Source organism: Capricornis sumatraensis, chromosome 8, assembly GCF_032405125.1.
Source record: "Capricornis sumatraensis isolate serow.1 chromosome 8, serow.2, whole genome shotgun sequence".
Taxonomy (NCBI): domain Eukaryota; kingdom Metazoa; phylum Chordata; class Mammalia; order Artiodactyla; family Bovidae; genus Capricornis; species Capricornis sumatraensis.
The window spans coordinates 84,120-107,267 of NC_091076.1; the positions used below are offsets into that span (position 1 = coordinate 84,120).

General features: G+C 62.3%; 2 protein-coding genes across 6 annotated transcripts; both read left to right on the plus strand.

Annotated features, from left to right (window-relative positions):
* The first annotated feature begins 2,569 nt into the window (after nucleotides 1–2,569).
* Nucleotides 2,570–14,566, plus strand: NLRP6 (NLR family pyrin domain containing 6). 5 transcript variants are annotated; one of them, XM_068976587.1, is made up of 9 exons: nucleotides 2,570–2,679; nucleotides 6,863–7,960; nucleotides 8,706–8,986; nucleotides 9,143–9,181; nucleotides 9,404–11,117; nucleotides 11,954–12,046; nucleotides 13,037–13,207; nucleotides 13,284–13,451; nucleotides 13,913–14,566. In XM_068976587.1, exons 3-9 carry the CDS (start codon nucleotides 8,707–8,709, stop codon nucleotides 14,049–14,051), a joined length of 2,604 nt encoding a protein of 867 aa, XP_068832688.1. In that variant the 5' UTR covers nucleotides 2,570–2,679; nucleotides 6,863–7,960; nucleotide 8,706; the 3' UTR covers nucleotides 14,052–14,566. The 5 variants fall into 5 exon arrangements, 3 of the variants coding, with proteins under 3 accessions (XP_068832688.1, XP_068832690.1, XP_068832687.1); XR_011145158.1 differs by lacking the exon at nucleotides 2,570–2,679 and having other exon boundaries at nucleotides 5,844–7,960; nucleotides 13,291–13,451; nucleotides 13,913–14,039; XR_011145159.1 differs by lacking the exon at nucleotides 2,570–2,679 and having other exon boundaries at nucleotides 5,844–7,960; nucleotides 13,294–13,451; nucleotides 13,913–14,039.
* A 2,070-nt stretch (nucleotides 14,567–16,636) lies between these two features.
* On the plus strand, nucleotides 16,637–22,500 carry PGGHG (protein-glucosylgalactosylhydroxylysine glucosidase). The gene is made up of 14 exons (XM_068978011.1): nucleotides 16,637–16,691; nucleotides 16,923–17,204; nucleotides 17,567–17,777; nucleotides 17,852–18,287; nucleotides 18,775–18,894; nucleotides 19,272–19,403; nucleotides 19,592–19,703; nucleotides 19,878–19,950; nucleotides 20,479–20,615; nucleotides 20,753–20,886; nucleotides 21,005–21,100; nucleotides 21,175–21,272; nucleotides 21,347–21,558; nucleotides 21,633–22,500. Exons 2-14 carry the CDS (start codon nucleotides 16,946–16,948, stop codon nucleotides 21,686–21,688), a joined length of 2,076 nt encoding a protein of 691 aa, XP_068834112.1. The 5' UTR covers nucleotides 16,637–16,691; nucleotides 16,923–16,945; the 3' UTR covers nucleotides 21,689–22,500.
* The last annotated feature ends 648 nt before the right edge of the window (nucleotides 22,501–23,148 follow it).

Below are 23,148 nucleotides of genomic sequence, written 5' to 3' on the forward strand. Positions count from 1 at the left end.
TCCTGCCACTCCACACCACATAGTCAGGGGCTGTGCGGCAGGCGCTTCTGTTTATTGTGGTAAAATATACCTAATGCAGAATGTTTCATTTTAACCACTGTGAAGTGTAAGATCCAGCGGCATTAATTACATTCACGACATTGTGTCACAGCCAGGGCTGTTCCCAAACCCACTCATCACCTGTCGCCATTGCCTCCCCCACCCGGTCCCTGTGACTCCTCCAGGCTGCTGTCTGGGTGGAGGGCGTTACCTGCTCTCCTCACCTCATGTAAGGGAGCCGCACCGGGTTTGTCCTCTTGTGTCTGGCTTATTGCGTTGAGCATGTTTTTAAGGGTTATCCTGTCACAGCCTATGTCAGAATTTCATTCCACTGTGTGGCTGAACAAGATTGCATTGTATCACACATCACATGTTATCTATTCATCTATTGATGGACACTTGGTTTGTTTCTATCTCTTGGCAATTGGGAATAATGCTGCTAAGAACATCTGTGTACAAGGATCCATCCAAGTCCTTGTTCTCAACTCTTTTGAGTCTTTGGAGAAACAACCAAGCCATTTCCCACAGTGGCTGCTCTATTTTAAATTCCCACCAGCAATGCACAAGGGTTCAAACTCGTCCACATCCTCGACAACACTTGGGATTTTTCCATTTTCTTTTTTTTTAAACTAGAAGTCATTCTAGTAGCTGTGAAGTGATATCTAATTGTGGTTTTCAATTGCATTTTTCCAGTGACTAATGAAGTGAAGTGAAGTGAAGTGAAGTCGCTCAGTCGTGTCCGACTCTTTGCAACCCCATGGACTGTAGCCTACCAGGCTCCTCAGTCCATGGAATTTTCCAGGCAAGAGTACTGGAGTGGGTTGCCATTTCCTTCTCCAGTGACTGATGATTTGGGGCATCTTTTCCTGTGATTATTGATCACTGGTACACCTTCTTTGGAGAAATGTTTATTCGAATCCTTGCCCATTTTTTAATTGGACTGTTTGGGGTTTTTTAATTTAAAGAGGAATAGGAACTCTTTATATACCCTAGGTATTAATCTCTTATCAGATATGTGATTTGCAAATACTTTTTCCATTCTGTGGTTATCTTTTCACTCTCTTGATAGTCTCCTTTGGTGCACAGAAGTTTTTAATTTTGATGAAGTAAAAAAAAAAATTTTATTGCTCATGCTTTTGCTGTCATTATCTAAGAATTCATTGCCAGATTCAAGATCATGAAGATTTTCTCCTATGTTCTATAGTTTTAACTCTTAAATTTAGCTGTTTGGTTCACTTTGAGTTAGTTACTGGATGTGATGTGAGCTAGGGGCTTTAAGCCATTTTTACTTGTATTTCCTCCCTTTAAGCTCACAATCCCAAGAAGTTCAGATGAAGCAGATGAGGGAAACTGGCCACAGGAATGTCAAGAGCATCTCTAGGGTCACGTAGTGGCCAGCGAGTTGCAAAACTAGGAATTATGCTGTCCACAGGACCCCCCGGCCCCCGGACTTCACCGCCTGTGGACACCTGGTCAAGGATGAGAGGAGGAGAGTGGAGGGAGGCCGTTCAGGCAGGTGGTTGGAGGCCTCTGGGGAGGGACATCTGAGCAGGAGGTGGAGGAAGTGAGTGATGCGCTGCACCCACTCTGCGTGCCCACACGAGAGCTGCGCTGTGGGTCTTGCCCAGGCAGAGGAGGGGCTCACAGGTGTGTGTGCCGCGTGGGGGTGAGCCACGGGCAGGGGCGGCGGTCAGGGACGAAGGCCCCTCGCTGATCTGAGAGAGGAGCTGGAGCCTGCGAGGGGCTCCCCACTGCAGCAGCAAGGCCCCAGGGGCTTCCCTGTTCCCGTCCCTCTGTGGCCTTCACGGCCAGGAGAGTCCCCAGCCCTGAGAGACAACAGGGACTCTCAGGGACCCCCTCCCAAAGAAGAGCTTCATGCAGAGGGCAGCCCCGTCTCTGTGCCCCCTGGCTCAGGACACTTGCCAGCCATCCGGTCCTCCCTGAGCCTCCCAAGAATCCGGATGGTGCCCCTCATCCACCTGATGACTCCAGACCACCTTTGGAAGAAGAACCTCATCCATGATCGTCCACCAAGCCCCACCTATGGAGGGGCTGAGGAGCAAGACACCCACACACACACACAAGCAGAGACCAGCATGAACCTGGGGGTCTGTCAGAGAAGGGGCTGCCCTTCCCTCCTCGGAAGTGGGGCTGTGGCCAAAGGCCTGGACTCCATGATGGTGGGAGGCCCCCACAGCTGCAGCAAGACAACCAGGGGATCTCAGTGTTCTTACAAGACCAGTTCCCAGAGGGAGGAGGTCATGAGGCGGGCACTCAGCAGCCCCTCAAGCCTGATCAGACTTCAGGGCCCTGGTGCTCCCCGGGCGGCACTGCTAGTGCCAAGGTCCTGCCAGCAGCCCTTCCGGCTAAACAGAGGCCTGGTTTCCAACCCGGGGAGATCACTGGAGCTGATCATTAATCAGATTATCGAAGCGAGACTTTGTCCTTTTCTTAACTGTGGTGAAACACACGGAAAGCTGACCGTCTCGGCCGCGCCCGTTCACACTGTGGGGCAGCCGGCAGCACCGTCCGCCTCCGGGACCTGCTCCCCCTCCCAGAGGGACACTCTGTCCCCGGAAGCACTCACTCCCCTCCGCTGCCCTCCTGCAGCCCCTGGCCCACCGTCTACTTCCTGTGTCGGTGAGTCTGACCCCTCCAGGGTCCTTGTGTGAGTGGAGTCAGACAGGATGTGTTGTTTGGTGACTGGCTGACTCCTCTGAGCATGTTGTCCTCAAGGTCCATCCACACTGTGGCGTGGATTCCCTTCCTTCTGAAGGCTGAATAATACTCATTTGACTTGTTTTAAGGATCCCTGTAAGCCCCTCTCCTTGGCTTCTCTGCATAGCTAAGGTTCCCAAGGGTGAAGTATTTGGCCAGGATCCTGGGGTCTGGGGGAGAAGAAAAGGGCATTCCTAGGCACTGTACCAGGGTGCAGGGGGCTGGGTCTGCTCTTTACAGGAGACAAAGCAGCGGAGGGCCTTGCTTGGGACACAGGCGTCAGAAAGGAGTCTGAGCAGGAACTGCCTCGGAGATGGGTCTCTGAGCATCAGGGATGCTGCTTGGGGCCACGTGGGACCAAAACCCACAGGGGAGGGGCTCCCACTCAGCAAGGGCTTGGGAGGCAGGCTCGGAGCTGGGCGTCCCCCAGCCAGGCTCCTTCTCTCCTCCCGGTCCTCTGCTCTCAGAGAGCTGTTTCCATCCTCGCAAGCGCATCACTCCTGACCTCCAGGCCCTGTGCCCACGGCCACACAGGACGCGGGGCTGGGAGGGGGCAAGACCAAAGGCTGCGCCAGCTCGTCTGCTCCCCCCACCAGCAGCACTTGGCTCCGCGTGCCGGGCAGCTTCCTCTCCCCTCGAACTGGCCGAGACGCTGTGCCATGGATGTCTCGGGCACTCAGACCCCACAGGGCGGCGCTGAACCGATCGCGAGGGTGCAGGAGAAGGCAGCTTGGGCCTTGGGCCCGCAGCTGGCAGGTCTGCCTCCTCTGGTCCATCTGTGATCCCCGGGGCGACATGGCTGTTACAGTGCCGGGGGGCCACAGGGGGCGGGAGGAGAGGGAGTGATGCGCGCGGACAGCGGGTAGGGGACGCAGAGAGAGGAGACAGGACTGTCAGCCTCCGCCCCGAGCACCGGACTTCAGGCAGAAGGAGAGGCTCCGGGGGTCTCTTCAAGGAAGACCCTGCTGTGACGGGGCCCTCGGAGGAGGTGAGGCCCAGAGGGACACTGGGTTTGGAGGCCCCCAGCACCACCCTGATGATTCTGGATGTGGCTGTGAGCTTGAGCTGTGAGGCTATCCAGCTTCAGGAGAGTTCTGTTGGGATCTGTAGGGACTTCGGACTGAAATCCAATTGTCTGCTGCACCTTGAACTGAAACCATCCTCTCCTGAGCCAGGAACAGCAGCACCAGCACCATCAGCTGCTGGATTTTGATGGAAATTCGCTAGACTTGAGCCATGCTGGTCCCTGAAACACTCTCAAGGTCAGGGCATGCTGTGGTCAGACCACAGGTCTTGGGAGAACAATCTTTGGTGATGGACTTTAGGCTAGAAATGTGGCCCATACTTCCTCCAGCTGGGAATGGCCCCATGAGTGACACCTGGCTTGACGCCATGATCTTAGTTATTTGAATGTTGAGTTTTAAGCCAGCTTTTTCACTCTCCTCCCTTAATGTCATCAAGAGGTTCTTTAGTTCCTCTTCACTTTCTGCCATTAGAGTGGTATCATCCACATATCTGAGGTTACTGATATTTCTCCCAGCAAACTTGATTCCAGCTTATAACTCATCCAGCCCAGCATTTCTCATGATGTGCTCTGCATGTAAGTTAAAGAAGCAGGGTGACAATACCCAACCTCCCTTCATTCAGTTCAGTCACTCAGTCATGTCTGACTCCTTGCGACCCCATGGACTGCAGCACGCCAGGCCTCCCTGTCCATCACCAACTCCTGGAGCTTGCTCAAACTCATGTCCACCGAGTTGGTGATGCCATCCAACCACCTCATCCTCTGTCATCCCCTTCTCCTCCCCTTCTTCTCCTCCTCATACCCCTCCTTCCACATCTCACATCGTGGCAAAGATTCCCGGAAACCTTGGTTCCTGTTATCAAAGACTCTTCCAGGGCTGTTATCAGCAGGTGCTGAGAGTTTATGGGGCACAGAGTCCACTGAGGGAGAGTCCATCTCAGGAGACAGGCTGGCCTTGGCATCCTCACAGCACAGGCCCCAGGGCCCCTCACAGGCCAGCTGTGGCAGACGCTGCCTGGGCCCCAAGGCTGTCTTTCCGCCTTTGACAAAAGGAAAAGGCCATTTTGAGGACAAGTTCATGGTCAGCCGTTAAGTGCTGGGGGGAGGTACAGTGGAATCAGAACTGGAGCTTTGAGATACGGACATTCTTGGTGACCCCAGGAAACATAACTTCATGGTGAGAGGTCATCCACAGAACGTAAGTGATGATAATAAGACACCTAGAATGTGGCAGACACATTCCGTACAGCTTGGCCCTCTCAGCCCTTGACACTGAAGTGCCAGCACCGTGCCATTCTGCAGAGGAGATGGAGGCCCAGAGGTTAAGTAACTTGTCCAAGGTCATCCAGCTACTGGATTGTGGGGCCAGGGTTTGAGCGCAGGTAGTCCGTCTAAAACAATGACAGGGAGATGGCTCATTTGCAGAGAACTTGCTTTTTCTAGAGTCCGTCTAAAACAATGACAGGGAGATGGCTCATTTGCAGAGAACTTGCTTTTTCTAGAGTCCGTCTAAAACAATGACAGGGAGATGGCTCATTTGCAGAGAACTTGCTTTTTCTAGAGTCCGTCTAAAACAATGACAGGGAGATGGCTCATTTGCAGAGAACTTGCTTTTTCTAGAGTCCGTCTAAAACAATGACAGGGAGATGGCTCATTTGCAGAGAACTTGCTTTTTCTAGAGTCCGTACTGTGAAGAGGAGCGAGTGAATGCGCAGTTAGGACAAACAGCCGTGGCCTGTGTGTGGCGTCTGTCTGTGCAGCAGCTCTGTGAGGGGTCCCAGGAGGAGGTCAGTCAGTTCAGCCGCTCAGACGTGTCCGACTCTTTGCGAGCCCATGGACCGCAGCATGCCAGGCCTCCCTGTCCATCATCAACTCCTGGAGCTTGCTCAAACTCAAGTCCATCGAGTCGGAGATGCCATCCAACCGTCTCATCCTCTGTTGTCCCCTTCTCCTGCCTTCAATCTTTCCCAGCATCAGGGTCTTTTCCAGTGAGTCAGGTATTCACATCAGGTGGTCAAAATATTGGAGCTTCAGCCTCAGGATCAGCCCTTCTAATGAATATTCGGGCCTGGTTCCCTTTAGGGTTGGGAGAGGGTCAGGAAGGGGCTCAAGCAGGGGTCAGGAAGGGGACCGGTTGGGGCCACATAGGGTCTTCGGGACCAGGGCTGTGGCCAGGGGCCCCGAGACGCCCAACAGTTGTGTAGGGCCAGATTCTGTCCACAGCTGAGCTCTAAACCATCTGCTTTTGTGGTCTAGGCTGTTGCTTTCCCTGGCAGAGCCCCCTCTGCAGAATCCCAGCATGTCAGATGGGCTGAGAGGGGCCAGCGATTTGAACCATCTGGGATCTCCCCCAGGGCTCACAGTGGTCCCTCTGGCAGCTCAGGGCTTGTCTCCAGGACTCAACTCCAAAGAGACCCTGCCCACTCCTCTGCTTTGCTGGATACTGCCCACACTGTGGTGTGGAAGGAAGGTCTTGTCCCTGCTCTGGGCCTGGCCCTAGGGGGCTGCTTCCGCACAGCAGGCAGGCGCTCTGCTCCACCCTCTCGGGGTTCTGTGGGAACAAACGGTGCCCTCCCAGCAGGGTGTGTGCCGACACTGCCTCCTCCAGGCTCTCTCCTCACCCACCCTGCCTGTGCCCAGGAGGCTGCCTGTGTGGGGGGCACACAGCAGGAGCTGGGAGCAGAAGGGAGTGAGGGGGCGACTCTGGGTAGGCCTGAGTGTGGATAAACAGAGCCTTCCCTTTCTTCCCCCTTAGACTTCCTCGGGGACAGGTGGGGTTTTATTTGTCTCACACAGAAACAAAACTCATAAGTAGAAGGGGCATCTCTGTGGACGCTTTCCTCCTGGGGAAGGGCAGCAGAACAGAGGCTCCAGAACTCTGGGTCCCTCCCCAGGGCAGCTCCCAAGGCCTGAAGGCAGCAGGACTGAACAGGGGGCGGCTTGTGGAGCCTGAGAGGCTGTGACAATGCTAGGGCCCCTCTTTCTGCAGAGACCCTCTCACAGAAATGCGCGCTCAGGGAGACCCTGAGCCGTTCCTGCAAACCTGGGTGCCAAAAACAACACGTATTCATTCTCTTCCAGGTTCAGAGGGCAGAAGTCCAAAGCAAGCTTCACTTGGCTGAGGTCAGGGCTGGCTCAGCTGCACTCACTCCGGAGGCTCTGGGGGAGAATGTCTTCCTCTCCCAGTAGCATCTCCAGCTTCTAGGGCTGTGTCGCCTGCACTCCTTGGCTCGTGGCCCCTTCTTCTGCCCTCAAAGCCAGCAGCCTGGCACCTCACCATAGCGCCACACCGCCTTCTGTGCCAACCCCCCTCTGTCTCCATCCCATGACACTTGTGGTGACCCATCTCAGGATCTTGATCTAACCACACCTGCAAAGTCCCTTTTGACGGATGACCCAGGCACCAGGATCCGATATCTTTGGGGACTACTATTTAGCCCACCACAGATACATTCACACAAACACAGTATGAAGACGGTCACACAGACAGACGCAGACACACACACACACACACACACACCCATGTTTCACACAGGTAGACGCTGTCAGTAGAGGCCCACACGCGTGGGTCCCACGTGGTCACACGCTCACTCAAACCTCTTGCCGCCAACCTCCTCAAGCCAGGTCTGGGAGGCCACAGGGCTCTTCCCAGTCCCATTATCTCATCGCTCCCAGGTGACAGCCTTCCTTCCCCCAAAAACCCATGCAAGTCCCTCCTCTGTCCCTCCGCCTAGGAAGCCCTGGCTCTCCCCTACCTTCAGGAACTAACCGTGATCTTGAGGCCTTAAAGTTTAAGGTCTCGTTCTGAGCTGGCTGCCTCCTCCATGCAGCCCGCCTTGCTCTGCCGTTTCCTGCTCACAGCCTGCCTTGATGCCACACCCTGCAGGTTCTCAGAGCACGTGAACTGAGTGAAGGAACAGTAAAAACTCAAAGGTCACCAAGCAGAGCTCTTAAAGGCTGGTTGTAAGCATGTGCCACAGTCCCTGAGTTTGAGAGCTTGGTGGCTGTTGGACGGGCACCGCAGAGCTGGCTGAGCTGGGACACTCTGGTCTGGGGTATGGGCAGGGCTGGAAATCCCCCTAGGACTTGACCCCAGACAGGCTCCCGGATCCCCCCCTCCGCGCCTGAGTGCTAGACCTAGAGCTCGACTGCAGACCAGCTGGAGGCCTCCTGCTCCAGGTGAGTGCTGGCTTTCTGAGAGGCCCCTTGGCTTCAGCTCTCTGGGTCCTCCACCTGGCACCCTGCGGACACATCCCTCCCCGACTGCACCCCAGGCTCCGGGTGCTGGGGACTCCATCCCCTCAGAGGGCACCTGTAGGGTCTGTCCCCCACCAGAAGCTCAGTCTCAATGACTGGCGCAAGGCCCTCAGGCTAGTCGCCACGAAAGGGTGCAGTGGCCACGGGTGTCCTGGGGAATTCAGGAGCACTGTGAGGGCCCGGTGGTGAGTCTGCTCCAGGCTCCTGGGGAAGAGAATGGGAGGGAAGCAAGGAAAAGGGAGAACACAGGCCCTTACAGACACATCTTAGCCGGGACATGTGACACGGACGCCCAGAAGGCTTGAGCAGAAAGGGGGGTGCGGAGTAGGAAGGCGCCGCCTAACGCTGGGGTCAGCGGCGGCCAGTGCCCGCCTGGGAGTAACTCCGTTTCGCCGCCAGACCGCGATGCGGTCGGCGGCGATGCGGTCGGCGGCGTGAAAGCCTTGGAAAGCCCTGGAGGAAAGTCCCCGGTCGCGGGCCTGGGAGGAGAGGACGACCCTTCCGGTAGAGCGCTCTTTCAAGCGTTGGCCTGGAGCCACCTGGATAGATGGGGGCGCGTCAAAACCCCTGCTGCTCGTGGGCGCCCGGGGCTGCGGTCGGACACGACGGCGAGAGGCCGGGGTCACGGGGGCGCGGGACCCTGCTGACCGCGTGCACCCGCCCCCAGCATGGAGCCCCGCGCTGCCGCTGCCCGCGAGCTGCTCCTGGGCGCACTGGAAGACCTGAGCCAAGAGCACCTGAAGCGCTTCCGCCACAAACTGCGGGACCAGCGGGTGGACGGTCGCAACATCCCGTGGGGGCGGCTGGAGGGCGCAGACGCCTTGGACCTCGTGGAGCTGCTGGTCCACTTCTACGGGCCGGAACGCGCGCTGGACGTGGCCCAGAAAACCCTGCAGAGGGCAGACGTGCGCGACGTGGCGGCGCGGCTCAAGGAGCGTCGGCTGCAGAGTGAGTGCCGGGTGGGGCTTCACCTCGGCCTCTCCCGCCCGGGCAGGTCCCTTCGGCTTCCCCCAAAGAGCATCCGCGTGCCCCGGGGCCCCGAGCCCTGACGCTCCCTTCCACACCCCGCCCGGTCCGCGGGACCCACCGCACTCTCCCTTCCAGGTCTCGGCCCCAGCTCCCCGGCGCAGCTCTCCGTCTCCGGTAGGTCTCTCTCGGCGGAAAGCGCAGGCCCCGAGCCGTCCGGACACTTCGGGTGTCCTCAGTCACTCGGAGGGTCCGCACGGCTGGCCCCGGGGAGGAGCGCGGAGAGGGGGTTGTGAGGCAACAGGGGAAAGTGAGGCCGGAGCCCGCCAGGGAGGGCACTGACACGGCGCCCCCCGGCCCCTGTTGCCCTGCCCCGCGTCCGGCGCCCCCTCCCCGCAGAGTACAAGAAGAAGTACCGGGAGCACGTGCTGCGGCAGCACGCCAAGGTGAAGGAGCGGGACGCCCGCTCAGTGAAGATCAGCAAGCGCTTCACCAAGCTGCTCATCGCCGAGGAGCCGGAGGCCGAGCGCGCCCGGCGCTCAGACACCCACACCTTCAACCGCCTGTTCGGCCGCGACGAGGAGGGCGAGAGACGGCTGACCGTGGCGCTGCAGGGCCCGGCGGGCATCGGCAAGACCATGGCGGCCAGGAAGATCCTGTATGACTGGGCGGCCGGCAAGCTGTACCACAGCCACGTGGACTTTGCCTTCTTCCTGTCTTGCCGCGAGCTGCTGGAGCGACCGGGCACGTGCAGCCTGGCCGACCTGATCCTAGACCAGTGCCCCGACCGCGAGGCGCCGGTGCAGCAGATGCTGGCGCAGTCGGAGAGGCTGCTGTTCATCCTGGACGGCGCAGACGAAATGTTGGCACCGGAGCCGGCCGAGGCCGCGCCCTGCAGAAACCCCCACGAGGCCGCGAGCGGCGCGCGGGTGCTGGGGAGCCTGCTGAGCAAGGAGCTGCTGCCCGCGGCGCGCCTGCTAGTGACCAGGAGAGCCGCCGCCCCCGGGAGGCTGCAGGCCCGCCTGTGCTCACCGCAGTGCGCAGAGGTGTGCGGCTTCTCAGACAAGGACAGGAAGAAGTACTTCTACAAGTTTTTCCAGGACGAGTGGAAGGCGGAGCACGCCTACCGCTCGGTGAAGGAGAACGAGATGCTCTTCTCCTTGTGCTTCGTGCCCGCCGTGTGCTGGATCGTGTGCGCCGTGCTGCGCCAGCAGCTCCAGCGCGGCCAGGACCTGTGGCGCGCTTCCAAGACCACCACGTCCGTGTACTTGCTCTTCGTGGCCAGCGTCCTGAGATCGGCGCCCGCGGCTGACGGGGCCCAGCTGCAGAGAGAGCTGCGCAAGCTGTGCCGCCTGGCCCGCGACGGTGTCCTCGGGGGCAGGGCGTGGTTCTCGGAGGAGGACCTGGAGCGCCTGCAGCTCTGTGGCGCCAAGGTGCAGACGCAGTTTCTCAGCAAGAAGGAGATGCCAGGCGTGCTGGAGACAGAGGTCACCTACCAGTTCATTGATCAGAGCTTCCAGGAATTCTTAGCTGCTCTGTCCTACCTGCTGGAGGACGAAGGGGCTCCCAGGGCAGCTGCTGGCGGCATAGAGGCACTTCTGCAGGGGGACCCGGCGCTGCGCGGCCACCTCAAGCTCACCACGCGCTTCCTCTTCGGGCTGCTGAGCACAGAGAGGATGTGTGAGATCGAGCGCCACTTCGGCTGCACAGCTTCAGAGCGCGTGAGGCAGCAGGTCCTGAGGTGGGTGCAGGACCAGGGCCAGGGCCGCCCCAGGGCGGCGCCAGAGGGGACGGAGGAGATCCTGGCGCCCCAGGGCGCTGAGGAGTCAGAGGAGGAGGAGGGCGAGGAGCTCGAGTCCCCGCTGGAGCTGCTCTACTGCCTGTACGAGACCCAGGAGGACGCGTTCGTGCACCAGGCCCTCCGCGGCCTCCCTGAGCTGGTGCTGGAGCGAGTGCACTTCGGCAGAATGGACCTGGCCGTCCTGAGCTACTGCGTGCGGTGCTGCCCGGCCGGGCAGGCGCTGCGGCTGGTCAGCTGCAGACTGGCCGCTGCGCAGGAGAAGAAGAAGAGGAGCCTGATGAAGCGTCTGCAGGGCAGCCTGGGTGGCAGCTCGTGAGTCTCCAGGGCAGGGCTGCCCTCTTCTGCGGGCCCTCTGTGTGGGGCATGGGTGCCAGAGCATCTTATGTCCACCTGGGCCTGGGGAGCATGTCCAGGCCTGACGCCTGCTCCCCAGAGGACAGGCACGACTTCACGGCTGGTCTTTCTTACCTCCTCACGGCAGCTCCCAATGTCCGTCTTCTTCCCCAGGGTGCCTTCACCATGCTCCCCACCCTAGCATCCACGTCCAAGGCGAGCCTCCCTCTCCCACCACCGACACGAGGCTTTCTCGTAATGCTTTCTGGAATGCGCCACGTGCACTGTGCTCTGAGCCTTTGCTCCTGCCATTCCTTCCACCCAGGGCACTGCCTATCCTCAAAGCCTCTCCAAACTCTCCTCCCCAGTCTGCGGCCGTTTGGCCTCAGACGTGCCCCCACTGGCTACTGTGTGCCAGGACATCTGCCCGTACCCCTCTCCTCCACGAGACCCTCGCCTGCTGGGCGAAGCCCGTGCCATTGTTTCTGTGCGCTTGATTCCACCCCAGCACCTGACTCAGGTGCTCAGCATCTGTTGGGACAATGAATGTCAGGATGTTGACAGGGGGTGGGGCTGGGGACGCCCACTGCAGGTGCAAGGACGGACCCGCCTGTCCCACGGGACGCACACAGACAGCTTCAGTGGGGAGGTGGAGGAGGTCACAGATAAGTGGTTTCACTCTGGGTTCGGGATGAAGAGGGAGGGGGTCCTGGCCCAGCTTGAGGGTTAGGGCAGAAGCAGCTCCAATGTCTCGGAACCGGAGGAAGGAGGGGCCGGGAGGGGCGGGGCCTTCACCTTCCCTTCTCTCTTCACAGCTCTCGAGCCACCGCGAGAAAAGCCCCAGGCTCCCCCCTGCGCCCGCTCTGTGAGGCCATGGTCGACCGACAGTGTGGTCTGAACAGCCTGACGTAAGTGGACGAATCCCAGCCCTTCCCCTGGGAAGGACACCAAGCACGATACCCTGGGCAGGGGCAGAGGTGTCGCCCTGTCTGGGGATGGCTGACCGAGGGGGCGCTGAGACAGGCTGAGAGCCTGTGGTCCCCCGGCAGGACCAGCAGGCTCTGCCCACACGGGACAGAGGAGGGAAGCGCGTGGGTGCTAGTTAGAACAGAGGGTTTGGCCCCTGCGTGGGCAGGGAGCAGAGCACGCTGAGCTTCTGGAAGAGGGATAAAGGCCAGACTGTCATTTCCCTTCCCCGGGAAGGCTGCTAAGGGCTACTGGACACTGCTGGGTGGTCCTTCTGGATCTCAGAAGTAGTTGTGGAAGGTGTTCAGGGCACAGGCTCTGACGCCAGTCTGTCTGAGCTTCAGTCTTCTCCCGGGGAATGGCGCCTGTGGCTTCCACCTCAGAAGGTTGATGTGAGAATTACTGAGGCAGTACTTAGTATGTGACCTTTTCAATTACTCTTCACTACCACCCAGTAAGCACAGCGTAAGGTACATCCCACTAATCAGTACTGGTCAGGTGTGGTGAATTAGATACAGCCACGTGCCAGTGCTGACATGGCAGCTTAACTCGGCATAAACATCGGGAGCCCATCAAGTCTGCCAAACCAGCTGCATAGAGATGTCCGTCACAGCATTATTCATAATGGTAAAGAAAAGCAGAAATGACACACTGCCCAACTGTTAGGGACTAAATAAGCTCGGTCCCCTGTACTTGCTGGATAACTATATGGAGTTAGACACGTTGAGAGCAAGCTCGTGGAGAATGTCCTAAGAGACAAGGGCGTGCCATCCAGCGGGTGCTCACGAGGTGTGGACGCGGGTGGCGACGGCACAGGAGCAGCTCTGCGGCGCCCAGGGAGGCGGGTGTGGAGCCAAGTCTGCGGACCGAACCTCAGCCCCCCGGGAGCAGGCAGCTCGCACACTGCGGACTCCTGTGCTTCTTGACCACAGGCTGTCCCGCTGCAAACTCTCCGACTCGGTCTGCAGAGATCTCTCTGAGGCCCTGAGGGAGGCCCCAGCCCTGGCAGAGCTGGGCCTCTTCCACAATGGGCTCAGCGAGGCCGGCCTGCGTGTGCTGAGCGAGGGCCTGGCCTCGCCCCAGTGCCGGGTGCAGACACTCAGGTGAGGAGCAGCCTGGGAGGGACCGAGGGAGGGACCGGGGCTCCCACAGCAGCTCCTGAGGTCAGCCCTCTCCTAGGGTTCAGCAGCCAGGCCTGCAGGAAGCACTCCAGTACATGGTTGGCAAGCTCCAGCAGATCCCAGCACTGACCACCCTGGATCTCAGTGGCTGCCAGCTGTCAGAACCTGCGCTGACCTGCTTGTACACCACCCTAAAGTGCCCAGGATGCCGCCTGCAAACCCTCAGGTGGAGACAAGGGCTGGGAAGGGTGCTGGGAACGCAGCCTCTCAGCCCTGGGCTGGGGTGGGTGCCGGGGCTTCGCCCAAACCTTAAAGAGGAATCTCTCCCAGGGCCCTCCTGAGGCAACCCCGCTGTAACTCAGGCCCTGGAGCCCCACCCTCTAACTCCCTGGCTCTGGCCCCGGGCCTGGACCGCGCCACTAGACCAAATGCCCATTGTCAGCCGCCCATGCCCATAATATGGACCAGTGACCCTAAATGCCCCTTAGTGCCCTGAAGGCTCTGGCCCCTAGTCCCTGCCCCTTCCCCACCCTCTGACGGTCCCCGACTGGTCACCTCCTGTGACCGCGTGCCTTTGGCACAACCCAGGCCAGCAGCCAGCACTGCCCCTGCCGCTGCTCCCCAGCACTGCACCCGCAGGCCCCCTCCCTCACCAACCCCGCGGCCACTCTCTGCACATCGCTACAGGCTGACCTCTGTGGAGCTGAGCGAGCAGTCCCTGCAGGAGCTGCGAGCGGTGGAGACAGCAAACCCAAGACTAGTCATCACACACCCAGCGCTGGACGTCCACCCCAAGCCCCCCAAAGTGTCCATCAGTGCCCTCTGAGGTTCTGAAGGCCAGAACTAGGGAGGAATCTGGTCAGCCGTACAGAGTAGACCTCCCCATTTCAAGGGCGAGAGGATGGTGTTCTCTGCTCTGGGCAACCCTTGAGCCTGAGGGGCCCAGGGCAGGCAGGTGGGAGACTCAGACAGACACGGCCCTCGCCTGCTCCGGGGCAGGCCCGGGACACATCCCTTCCCCCACACCCTGGGGACAGCTTATGTCTCTTCCTCCCCACTGGGAAGTGGGCCTCCTCCCCTAGCCCTCACCGCTGCCCCACCCAGGCTTCTCTCCTGGGACCCTCCAGCCCTCCCACTGCAGGGTGACCGACTGCGTGTTGCCTCTGCCTGGTGAGCTCAGCGGGAGACGACCCATTTGCGGACGCTGCCCCACTCAGTACAGGCACCCAGAGCCCAGCCGCTCTGCTCTGGCCACAGGGGACCAAGCAGGGGCCGAAGGCGCCCAGAGGAGTCCAGTTGCTGAGGACTTCAGAGACTAAGGGGAGTGGAGACGGAGCTCTGAGCGGGGCTGAGATGGCACCGGTGGTGTGAGCCCCGTGTGCTGATAATAAACTCTCCCTGGGATTCAGGCCTGTCATTCCCTGCTGCACTTAGCCAGGCATCCTCACGGGTGCTCATGCCCTCGCCTTTGTTCCCCAGCCCATCTGAATGGGGCAGAGCCGCAGCCCCCATTTCCGGGGTGAGCTTGGGGGAACAGCTGGATTCTGGAAGCTCTGATGGGAGGCTTGGCCTTGACCGGCAGGGCCAGCAGCAGACAGCCCGAATCTTCAAAGCTTCTCTGCTCAAAGCTGCTGGACTCCGCCAGCTTCTGAGGCCCTAGTCAGAAGGGCCTTCTGGGTCCCTTCATGTCCCCCAGACTTCCTTCCATAACCCATTTTCAAATCCAGTTATTCATTCCACAAAACAGACAAAGCATCCTTGCCCTCCTGGAGCTGGCATTCTAGGCAGCTGTGGAGGGAGGAAAAGAAGGCGTGGGGGATGGAGCCAAGGGTTTTCTCTTACCTGTAAGGAGTCTGGGACAATCTAGGGAAGACAGGGCACTTGAAAATGGAAGGAAGTGAGGGGCCAGCCTAAGGATGTCTTGAGGAAAAGGCAGTGGGGCAGCAAGTGTAAAGGCCGCGCGGCGGCTCGGCCTGCTGGTAACAAGACACCGCAGAGCAGGAAGCTGACCAACAACAGAAGTGTATTTCTCACAGTTCTGGAGGCTGGGATGTCCAAGGTCAAGGTGGCAGTCAATTCGGTATCTGATGAGGACCCTCTTGGTGCAGATGGCTGTCTTCCAGCCGTGTCCTCACAGGGCAGGAGGGAGCTCTAAGGCCTCTTCTTCAGTTCAGTTCAGTTCAGGCACTCAGTCGTGTCCAACTCTTTGAGACCCCATGGACTGCAGCACGCCAGGAGTTCACTCAGAATCTCTTCTGCATAAAGGCACTAACCCTACTCTTAACTGCTCTCGACCTATGTGCCAAAGGCCCCCCTACAAACACCATCACAGTGGGGGTCAGAAGTCAACCGATGGATGTCGGGGGGACACACTGAGTCCATACTAGGGAGCCGGCTTGGGACGGTGCAGAAGCAGCAGGGAAGCCAGGTAGCAGGTGTTGGGGGGGGGGGGGGGCCTGGGCGGCTCTCCTGCCGGTAAAGTGGGCTCCGCTGCAGGCTTTGAGCAGACCCTAACTATTCTCAGAGTGGCTGCGGCTCTGCTCGCAAGAGCTGTGGGGCCACAGCAGGCCTGCCCCGACCCAGGAGGGTGGCCTGGTCTGAGAGGAGGCAGTGCCTGTGGATGGGGAGAGCCGGGAAGGGGGCCTGGTGGGGGCCCTGGGAGTGGGGATGGAGGGGCCTGGGTGGGGGATGGTGAGGTCACCATTGCTTGTGCTGGGGAAGAGTAGGAAAGCCAGGTTTCAGGCCACAGGCTAAATCTGACTGTCTGGTTGGGCCAGTGGTCCCAGCACAGTCATTTGGGTCAGGCCGGGGTTAGAGAGACAAGGTCCAGACAGGCCCAGGAAGCTCAGGAGCTTCCAGAAGGCAGGGGGGCACATGCGGAAGATGGAGACTGAAGGCGGGGTGCAGAGCCAGCCAGTGGGGCGGGGACAAAGGCAGGCGGGGCTCCAGAGGAGAGCCCCGGCCCCACCTCTCCTGGGGGAGGGCGCTCAGGGAGAGAGGAAGGAACCGGCCGCCGGAGAGGGGGGCCGGCGAAAGCCCTGTCAGAGCCACGCTGGAGAAGCCTCGGGGCACGGCTGGAGCTGGGCCTCCCTCCGCTCGGCCTCGCAGGCCGGGCCGCCAGACGCGCCCGGCTCGCCCTTCGCCCCCTCCTCGCGCACGCCCGGGGGCGGGGACGCGCGTCTGGCCCGCCCCGCGCGGCCCTGGGCCGGGGACCGCGGGGCCTTCCGGTGGCACGGCCGCCGCTGGCTGCTTCCCCTGCGCCTGAGCGGCAGCGCCCGCTGGAGCCGAGGGACGCGGCAGGGCTGCGGACCCAGAGACGGGGCCTCTGGCCCGCCTGCCCGTCCCCTTCCCCAGCTGCTGGCCACACCCCGCCCTGTACCGACTGGCCTCCAGGAGGGTGAGGCCCGCGGGCTGAGGCTCCGCCCTTCCTGCCAGCAGGACCGGTTCGTGGGGGCGCGGCCCTGAGGTGGGAGCTGGGGCCTCCGTTGGGTCCCTGGATCAATGGTGGGGGGTGGGGTGAGCATCTTCTGGGGGAGGGTGTTTCCTGGGGCGGCCTGAGAAAATCGGGGCCACCCAGGTGGGCACACGCCCCTCCCGCCACCTCTGGGGCCATCAGTCAAGTTCCAAGGAGAGCTTTGGGAGTTGCAGAAGACAGAGGCCCAGCCCACTGTGGGGCCCCTGCCCCCCGCTTTTGCAGGCCCCTCCGCGGAGTCACCTTCCATGGAGGATGCTGGCAAGGACGCCACCAGGTTCACTGCCCATTCTCTGCCCAGTGACCCCCGGCTCTTGGCCACCGTGACCAACTCATACTTGGGCACACGCGTGTATCATGAGACACTGCATGTGAGCGGTGTGTACAATGGGGCTTTGGGGGATACCCACCGGGCCATTCTGCCCAGCCCCCTCAATGTCCAGCTGGAGGCCCCTGCAGGGACGGAAGAGCAGCTAACCAAGACCTACACTCTGGACACCAACACAGGTAGCCCCTGGCTGCCCTCCACCCACCCCCACCCCCCGCCATTGTTCCCGGGGAGCAGAAGGCCAGACAGAGGCCCCATCCCAGCACCTCCTCACTCAGGATGCCAGCATCCTGCAAAAGGAGGCTCTGAGAGGCCTTTGTGAGGCTTCCAGCCAGCGGGCCTCCCAAACGAGCAGGAGCCCGGCGGCCCCCATGTAGCTGTTGCTTCCCTAACAGGACAGCTGGGGCTTGGAGGGGGCTCCCTCACTGAAGGGAGAGGGGGACTTCATTCCCAGCCCACAGAGGCCGGCGGTTTGGAACTGTCCTCGGTGGCCCCAGGCGGTTGTGAGAATTGCCCCGTCTTCCTCTCCACCCTTTCCCAGGCTCCTTCCTGCACACCCTGGAGGGCCCCAGCTTCCGCGCCTCCCAGCGAATCTATGCCCACCGCACACTGCCTCATGTCCTGGCCTTCAGTGTGTCCATCACCCGCCTGGCCAAGGGGAGCTGGCCCGTCACAGTGCGGCTGCAGTCAGCCTTTTCCCCAGAAAGTCCGGACCTGGACCTGCATCTGGGTCCTGACTTCCAGGGAGCCCGGTGAGGAGGGGCAGGGGGCCGGCTGGGTGGCCAGAGGAGAGGCTGGTCCCTGAGACACAGCTGCCCTCCTGCAGGTACCTGTGCGGCCGCACGCTCAGCCCCGAGCAGCCTGGGGGTGCGCGGCAGGAGGTGCACCTGCTGTGGACGCCGGTGCCCCCAGCCTTGACCCTCGGAGAAGGGCAGGAGGACGCGACGTGGGAGTTCCTGACGGTGGTGGGTGGCAGCCAGGCTGAGGCCCAGGCCTGCCTCACGGAGGCCCTGCAGCTGCAGGCCAGGCACGCGCTCTACACGGCCCACGCCCAGGCCTGGGCCCAGCTCTGGGCGGACTGTGGCCTGGATGTAGAAGGGCCGCTCGCCCTGCGCCAGGCCCTGCGTGGCGCCCTCTACTACCTGCTCAGCGCCCTGCCCCAGCCCGGGGCCCCAGCACGCGACTGCCACGGCCTCAGCCCTGGGGGCCTCTCCAACGGGAGCCGTGGGGAGTGCTACTGGGGCCACGTCTTCTGGGACCAGGTGCGCCGCCCCGTCCGCGCTGCGGGCCTCTGCCCGGGGAGGGGGCTGCGGCTAGGGAGGCCTGCTGGGGCAGCAGAGGCGCAGAAGGAGGAGGGGTCAGACCAGAAGGTGCAGAGGCCCAGAGCTGCGCAGCTGCAGGACACCTGGCCGGGGCGAGGGGTGCTCCCCTCTGGGGAAGCAGTCACTGTAGAGAGACCAAGGCAGCCACGGAGACTCTACCTGAGGAAGGGCACGGCCAGCAGTGTGCTCTGGAAAGAGCCCTGGGCTGCTGAGGGGAGGGGGGGCGGAGGAAGGTGAGGCAGCCAGGACCAGGTGACCGCGGAGCCCTCCGTCCGCTCCCAACACCCAGACTCTGGCCTGAGCCCCGCCAGACGCAGTGCCTTTGGGGGATGCGGCGGTGGGATTGGCAGGACAGACCCAGGGGCGCGCTGGGGGAGGGGGCTGCTGTGGCCGCGGCGAGAGACCAGGGGCTCTGCCGCGGCTCCAGGACCTCTGGGTGCTCCCCGGGCTGCTGCTGCTCCACCCCGAGGCCTCCAAGGCTCTCCTGCAGTACCGCATCCGGACGCTCGGCGGGGCCCTGGACAACGCCCGCAGCCTGGGCTACCAGGTAAGGGGCCCCCAAAGGGCCTGAGGCCCCACACCCCTCTCAGGCCCTCACCCCTCACCCCAGGCCCCCTCTGTGGGTGGGACCCGGACTTCCTGGATTCCTCCCCCAGCCTGTACTGCGCCAGTGGGAACAACAGTCGGAAGGGCCCTGCAGGGCTCCCCTTGCTGCCCTGCCCCAGGGCAGGGACACAGCAGATGCCGGGCGGAAGCAAGCTGGCCCACAGCGGGGACACCGTGGGCACTCCGAGCCTGCAGGGCCCCACAGCAGCCCCCGCCTCTGTCTGCCCTCCATGGCTGAAGGCTGGCAGCGAGGGGAAAGGGGCGGGCTACCCCTGGCCCCCAGGAACGCAGTCGTCTGCTCCATCCCGCAACCCCCAGGGAGCCAAGTTTGCCTGGGAGAGCGCGGTCTCTGGCCTGGAGGTCTGCCCTGAAGCCATCTACGGGACCCAGGAGATCCACGTCAACGGGGCCGTGGTGCTGGCCTTCCAGCTGTACTACCACGCCACCCAGGTGAGGGGCCGCTGTGCCCCCCAGGGCCACCCTCCATGCCGCATGACTGCCTGTCTGGGTCTAGTCCTGTGGAGCATCTCGGAGCCAGGCCTTCATTGCTGGGCGCGCAGAAGGCCGGGCCTTGGCGAGAAACGCAGTCAGCGATGGGAGCTAGAATCACAGGCCTCTGACATGCCCCCTCCCCTCAGGACTTGGCGCTCTTCCGAGAGGCCGGCGGCTGGGATGTGGTCAGGGCTGTGGCTGAGTTTTGGTGCAGCCGTGTAGAGTGGAGCCCTGAGGAGGAGAAGTACCACCTGAAGGGTGAGAGCGTGGCCGTCGCGGGAGTGTGGGTGACGGGCAAGGGACGTGGAGCCTGGACAGTCACAAGTGGACAGGCAGGCAGACGCGTGTGACCGCCAGCCCCACAGTGGCGACTGGGCCGGGGCAGGTGCCTAAGCCCCTCCGTGAAGTACCATCTTGCCCTTCTATGCCCAGGAGTCATGCCCCCTGATGAGTACCACCCAGGGGTCAACAATTCTGTGTACACCAACGTCTTGGTCCAGAACAGGTCAGACCCCACCCCGCCTCCACCGCAAAGGGGAAGGAGTGTGGCGGCTGCCCCCTCCCCCTGCCTCACCTCTGCCCCCTCACCCTGTTCCCTTCCCCCACTGCCCCTGCCCCGCCCCTCCCCCACCTCCCCTGCCCCGCCCCTCCCCCACCTCCCCTGCCCCTCACCCCTCACCCCCGCCCCTCCCCCCTCACCCCCGCCCCTCCCCCCTCACCCCTGCCCCCTTTTCCTCCCCCTCCCCCCTCACCCCTGCCCCTGCCCCTCACCCCTGCCCCCTTTCCCTTCCCCACCCCTGCCCCTGCCCCTCCCCCTCCCCTGCCCCTCCCCCTCCCCTGCCCCTCCCCCTCCCCCACCCCTGCCCCTCCCCCTCAGCCCTGCCCCCTGCCCCTCCCCCCTCCCCTGCCCCTCCCCCCTCACCCCTGCCCCCTCCCCCTTCCCCCCACCCCTGCCCCTCCCCCCCCACCCCTGCCCCTGCCCCTTCCCCCACCTCCCCCTGCCTCACCCCTGCCCTGCCACCTCTGCTCCTAGCCTGCGCTTTGCTGCTGCCCTGGCCCAGGACCTGGGGCATCCTGTCCCCAACCAGTGGCTGGTGGTGGCTGATAAGATCAAGGTGCCCTTTGACCCGAAACTGAACTTTCACCCTGAGTTTGATGGGTACCAGCCTGGTGAGTGGACTCGCAGCTCCTTCAAGGCTCTTCTCTCCTCCCAGAGGACCTTGTGTCCACCCTGGACGCCCCCTTCCTAACAGAGCAGTCCCTGCCCCGCCCCCACCCCTTCAGCAGCGCCTTGCCCTCCCCCCCAGGAGAGGAAGTGAAGCAGGCAGACGTTGTGCTCCTGGGGTACCCTGTCCCCTTCCCCCTGAGTCCCCACGTTCGCAGGCAAAACCTGGAGATTTATGAGGCGGTGACGTCCCCCCACGGCCCCGCCATGACCTGGGTAAGGAGAATGTGGGGCGTGGGGTGGTGGTCCTCACAGCACCTTGGCATTGTCCCGCTGGCCTCAGTATCCCCTCCCCCTGCTGTGGGCCTCATGCCAGCATGTCCTCTGACCCCAGAGCATGTTTGCGGTGGGCTGGATGGAGCTGAAGGACCCAGGGCGGGCACGGGCCCTCCTGGAGAGGAGCTTCGCCAACGTCACGGAGCCCTTCAAGGTCAGCTTGGCCCCAGCCCGGACCTCCATGCTCATCACGCCCAGCCCTGCCCTGACCGCCTTGCTCCCCTGCAGGTGTGGACGGAGAATGCGGACGGGTCAGGTGCTGTGAACTTCCTGACAGGCATGGGGGGCTTCCTGCAGGCGGTGCTCTTTGGGGTCACGGGGTTCAGGTGAGTGCAGCGGCAGCAGAGGGCGGTCGCCTGCTGCCCCCTGCCCCCCTCACAGAGCCTTCCCTTCCCCCAAGGATCACCAGGGCCGGTCTGGCTTTCGACCCCATGTGTCCAGTGGGGGTCTCTGGAGTGTGCGTCTCTGGCATCTCCTACCAGGGGAGCAGGCTTGACTTCTCCCTCTCTGCGGGCCTCGTGACAGTTGAGGTCACAGCCCAGGCAGGGACCTGGGCCCCCTCTCTGGAAGCCGAGCTGTGGCCGTCACGGACTCGGCTCCCCCTGCCTCCAGGTAGGCGCCCCCCCAGACCCCACCCAAGGCGGCCCCAGTGTGTGCCTCGCCCCACAACGCCCCTCTCCCTGCAGGACGCAGAGTGTGCTTTCCCTGCTCAGCAGGCCGGATACAAAGGTCAGGCCTGTAGGCCGCACGGGCCGCACGCGCTGCCCCACGAGCTTCCTGGGAGGCTTTCTGAAGACGTTGAACAGCTGCCCCGAGCCCACAGGCCCCGCTCTGGGACACCCATGGGCCCTGAAGCTCCATGAGCCCCTCCCCAGGCCCCCTCCCTGCAGATGGCCGGGGCTGCCCCCCGCCGGCCACGCCCCCCACTGGTGCCGCCGAGTGGCTGTACCCGCCCCTTCTCAATGCCCTCCTGGACCCCCACCCACCTCCATGTGGCAGCCAGGCTCCCTGTGGCCTGAGTTCAAGCCTCTGCCTCTAGCCGAGCCCCCAGTGACCCCCGTGGACAGGCCACTTCCCTGCTGCTCAGCCCTGTCTGCTCTCAGCCCCCTCGTGCCCTTCCCATGGGGCCAGTTCTGCAGAGAAGCCTAAGGCAGGTGTGGGCCTCGCTGGGGAGGACCACAGGGTGCGGGGCGTGGGCAGGACTTAGGACCTGGGCTGCAGCTTCACCACAAAGGACTGTGCGTCACGCGCCCGAGCCCGGGCGCTCCTGGATTGCCTGGGGGCCCGGCACCCTCAGTCCTTGGCTTGTCTTGCCTCTGGGCCACTTCGGTCACCTCTGATGGTCTCTGTCACGTGCCTTCCTCGAGGAAGGTGGGGGTGTGGGGTGCGGAGCAGGGCCCTGCTCTCCCAGCCGACCAGCCGGGAGGACGGGGCACGCGGCCTCAGCCGAGGCTCCACCTGCTGTCTGCTCCAGGCCTGAGCCCCACAGCTGGCACAGCTGACTTGGGCTCTCAGGTCTTCCAGGGTGGGACGGCGTCTGCTGGGGAAGTAAAGCTCGGTCGGTGCCAGGCAAGCTGTGTCTGTGCTGAGGAGCCGACGGGCACCCTCCTGAAAGGGAGGCTCTTGTCAACGGTCAGGCTTCCGTTCCCTTGCTCATGTGGAGCAAGTGAGTGAGGCCCATCACGTCTGCACCTGCCTCCCTCCCCACCCCACCACCGCCCACCGCCGCCTTCATCTGGCAAACTGCTGCTCTCCGTTCTCAGTGGAGAGTTAGCCCAAGTTCCCCCAAAAGCAGATAGCAGCAGGTGAACTGTGATAGACCAAAGTCCCTGAGGAAGAGAAGAGAGGGATCGCGGAGGAGCTGGGGTCACCAGGGCCTGCCTGCGTGCGGCTGCGGGCAGCGTGGCCGAGCTACAGACCAGCTTCCTGAGTGCGCGTGGCCTCAGAATGGAATCAGCGCTTGATGGGGCTCCCCCGGGTGCCCGCAGGCTCTCATTCAGCCGCTGGCAGTGCAGCAGAGGCCCAGGAGGTCTGCCGGAGCCAAGCATTTAGGCCACGATGGTCCCCATGAAGCAGACACTTGCCTCTGCGGCCCTGGAGCCAGATGTGGGCGCAGGCGTTAGGTGGGGCTGGCAGGCGGCGCTGTGTCCACAGGACTGACATCACCTGACGTTTCCCCAGGCGTCTGTGCCGCGCGTGCGT

Bases quoted from the DNA above. Each gene is read 5' to 3' on its own strand.
- NLRP6 (XM_068976587.1), top strand. From the start codon at position 8,707: ATGGAGCCCCGCGCTGCCGCTGCCCGCGAGCTGCTCCTGGGCGCACTG. The intron at 11,118-11,953 runs GTGAGTCTCCAG...CTCTCTTCACAG, and splicing joins GGCAGCCTGGGTGGCAGCTC to CTCTCGAGCCACCGCGAGAA. The intron at 13,208-13,283 runs GTGAGGAGCAGC...GCCCTCTCCTAG, and splicing joins TGCCGGGTGCAGACACTCAG to GGTTCAGCAGCCAGGCCTGC.
- PGGHG (XM_068978011.1), top strand. From the start codon at position 16,946: ATGGAGGATGCTGGCAAGGACGCCACCAGGTTCACTGCCCATTCTCTG. The intron at 20,616-20,752 runs GTGAGTGGACTC...CCTCCCCCCCAG, and splicing joins GTTTGATGGGTACCAGCCTG to GAGAGGAAGTGAAGCAGGCA. The intron at 21,559-21,632 runs GTAGGCGCCCCC...CTCTCCCTGCAG, and splicing joins TCGGCTCCCCCTGCCTCCAG to GACGCAGAGTGTGCTTTCCC.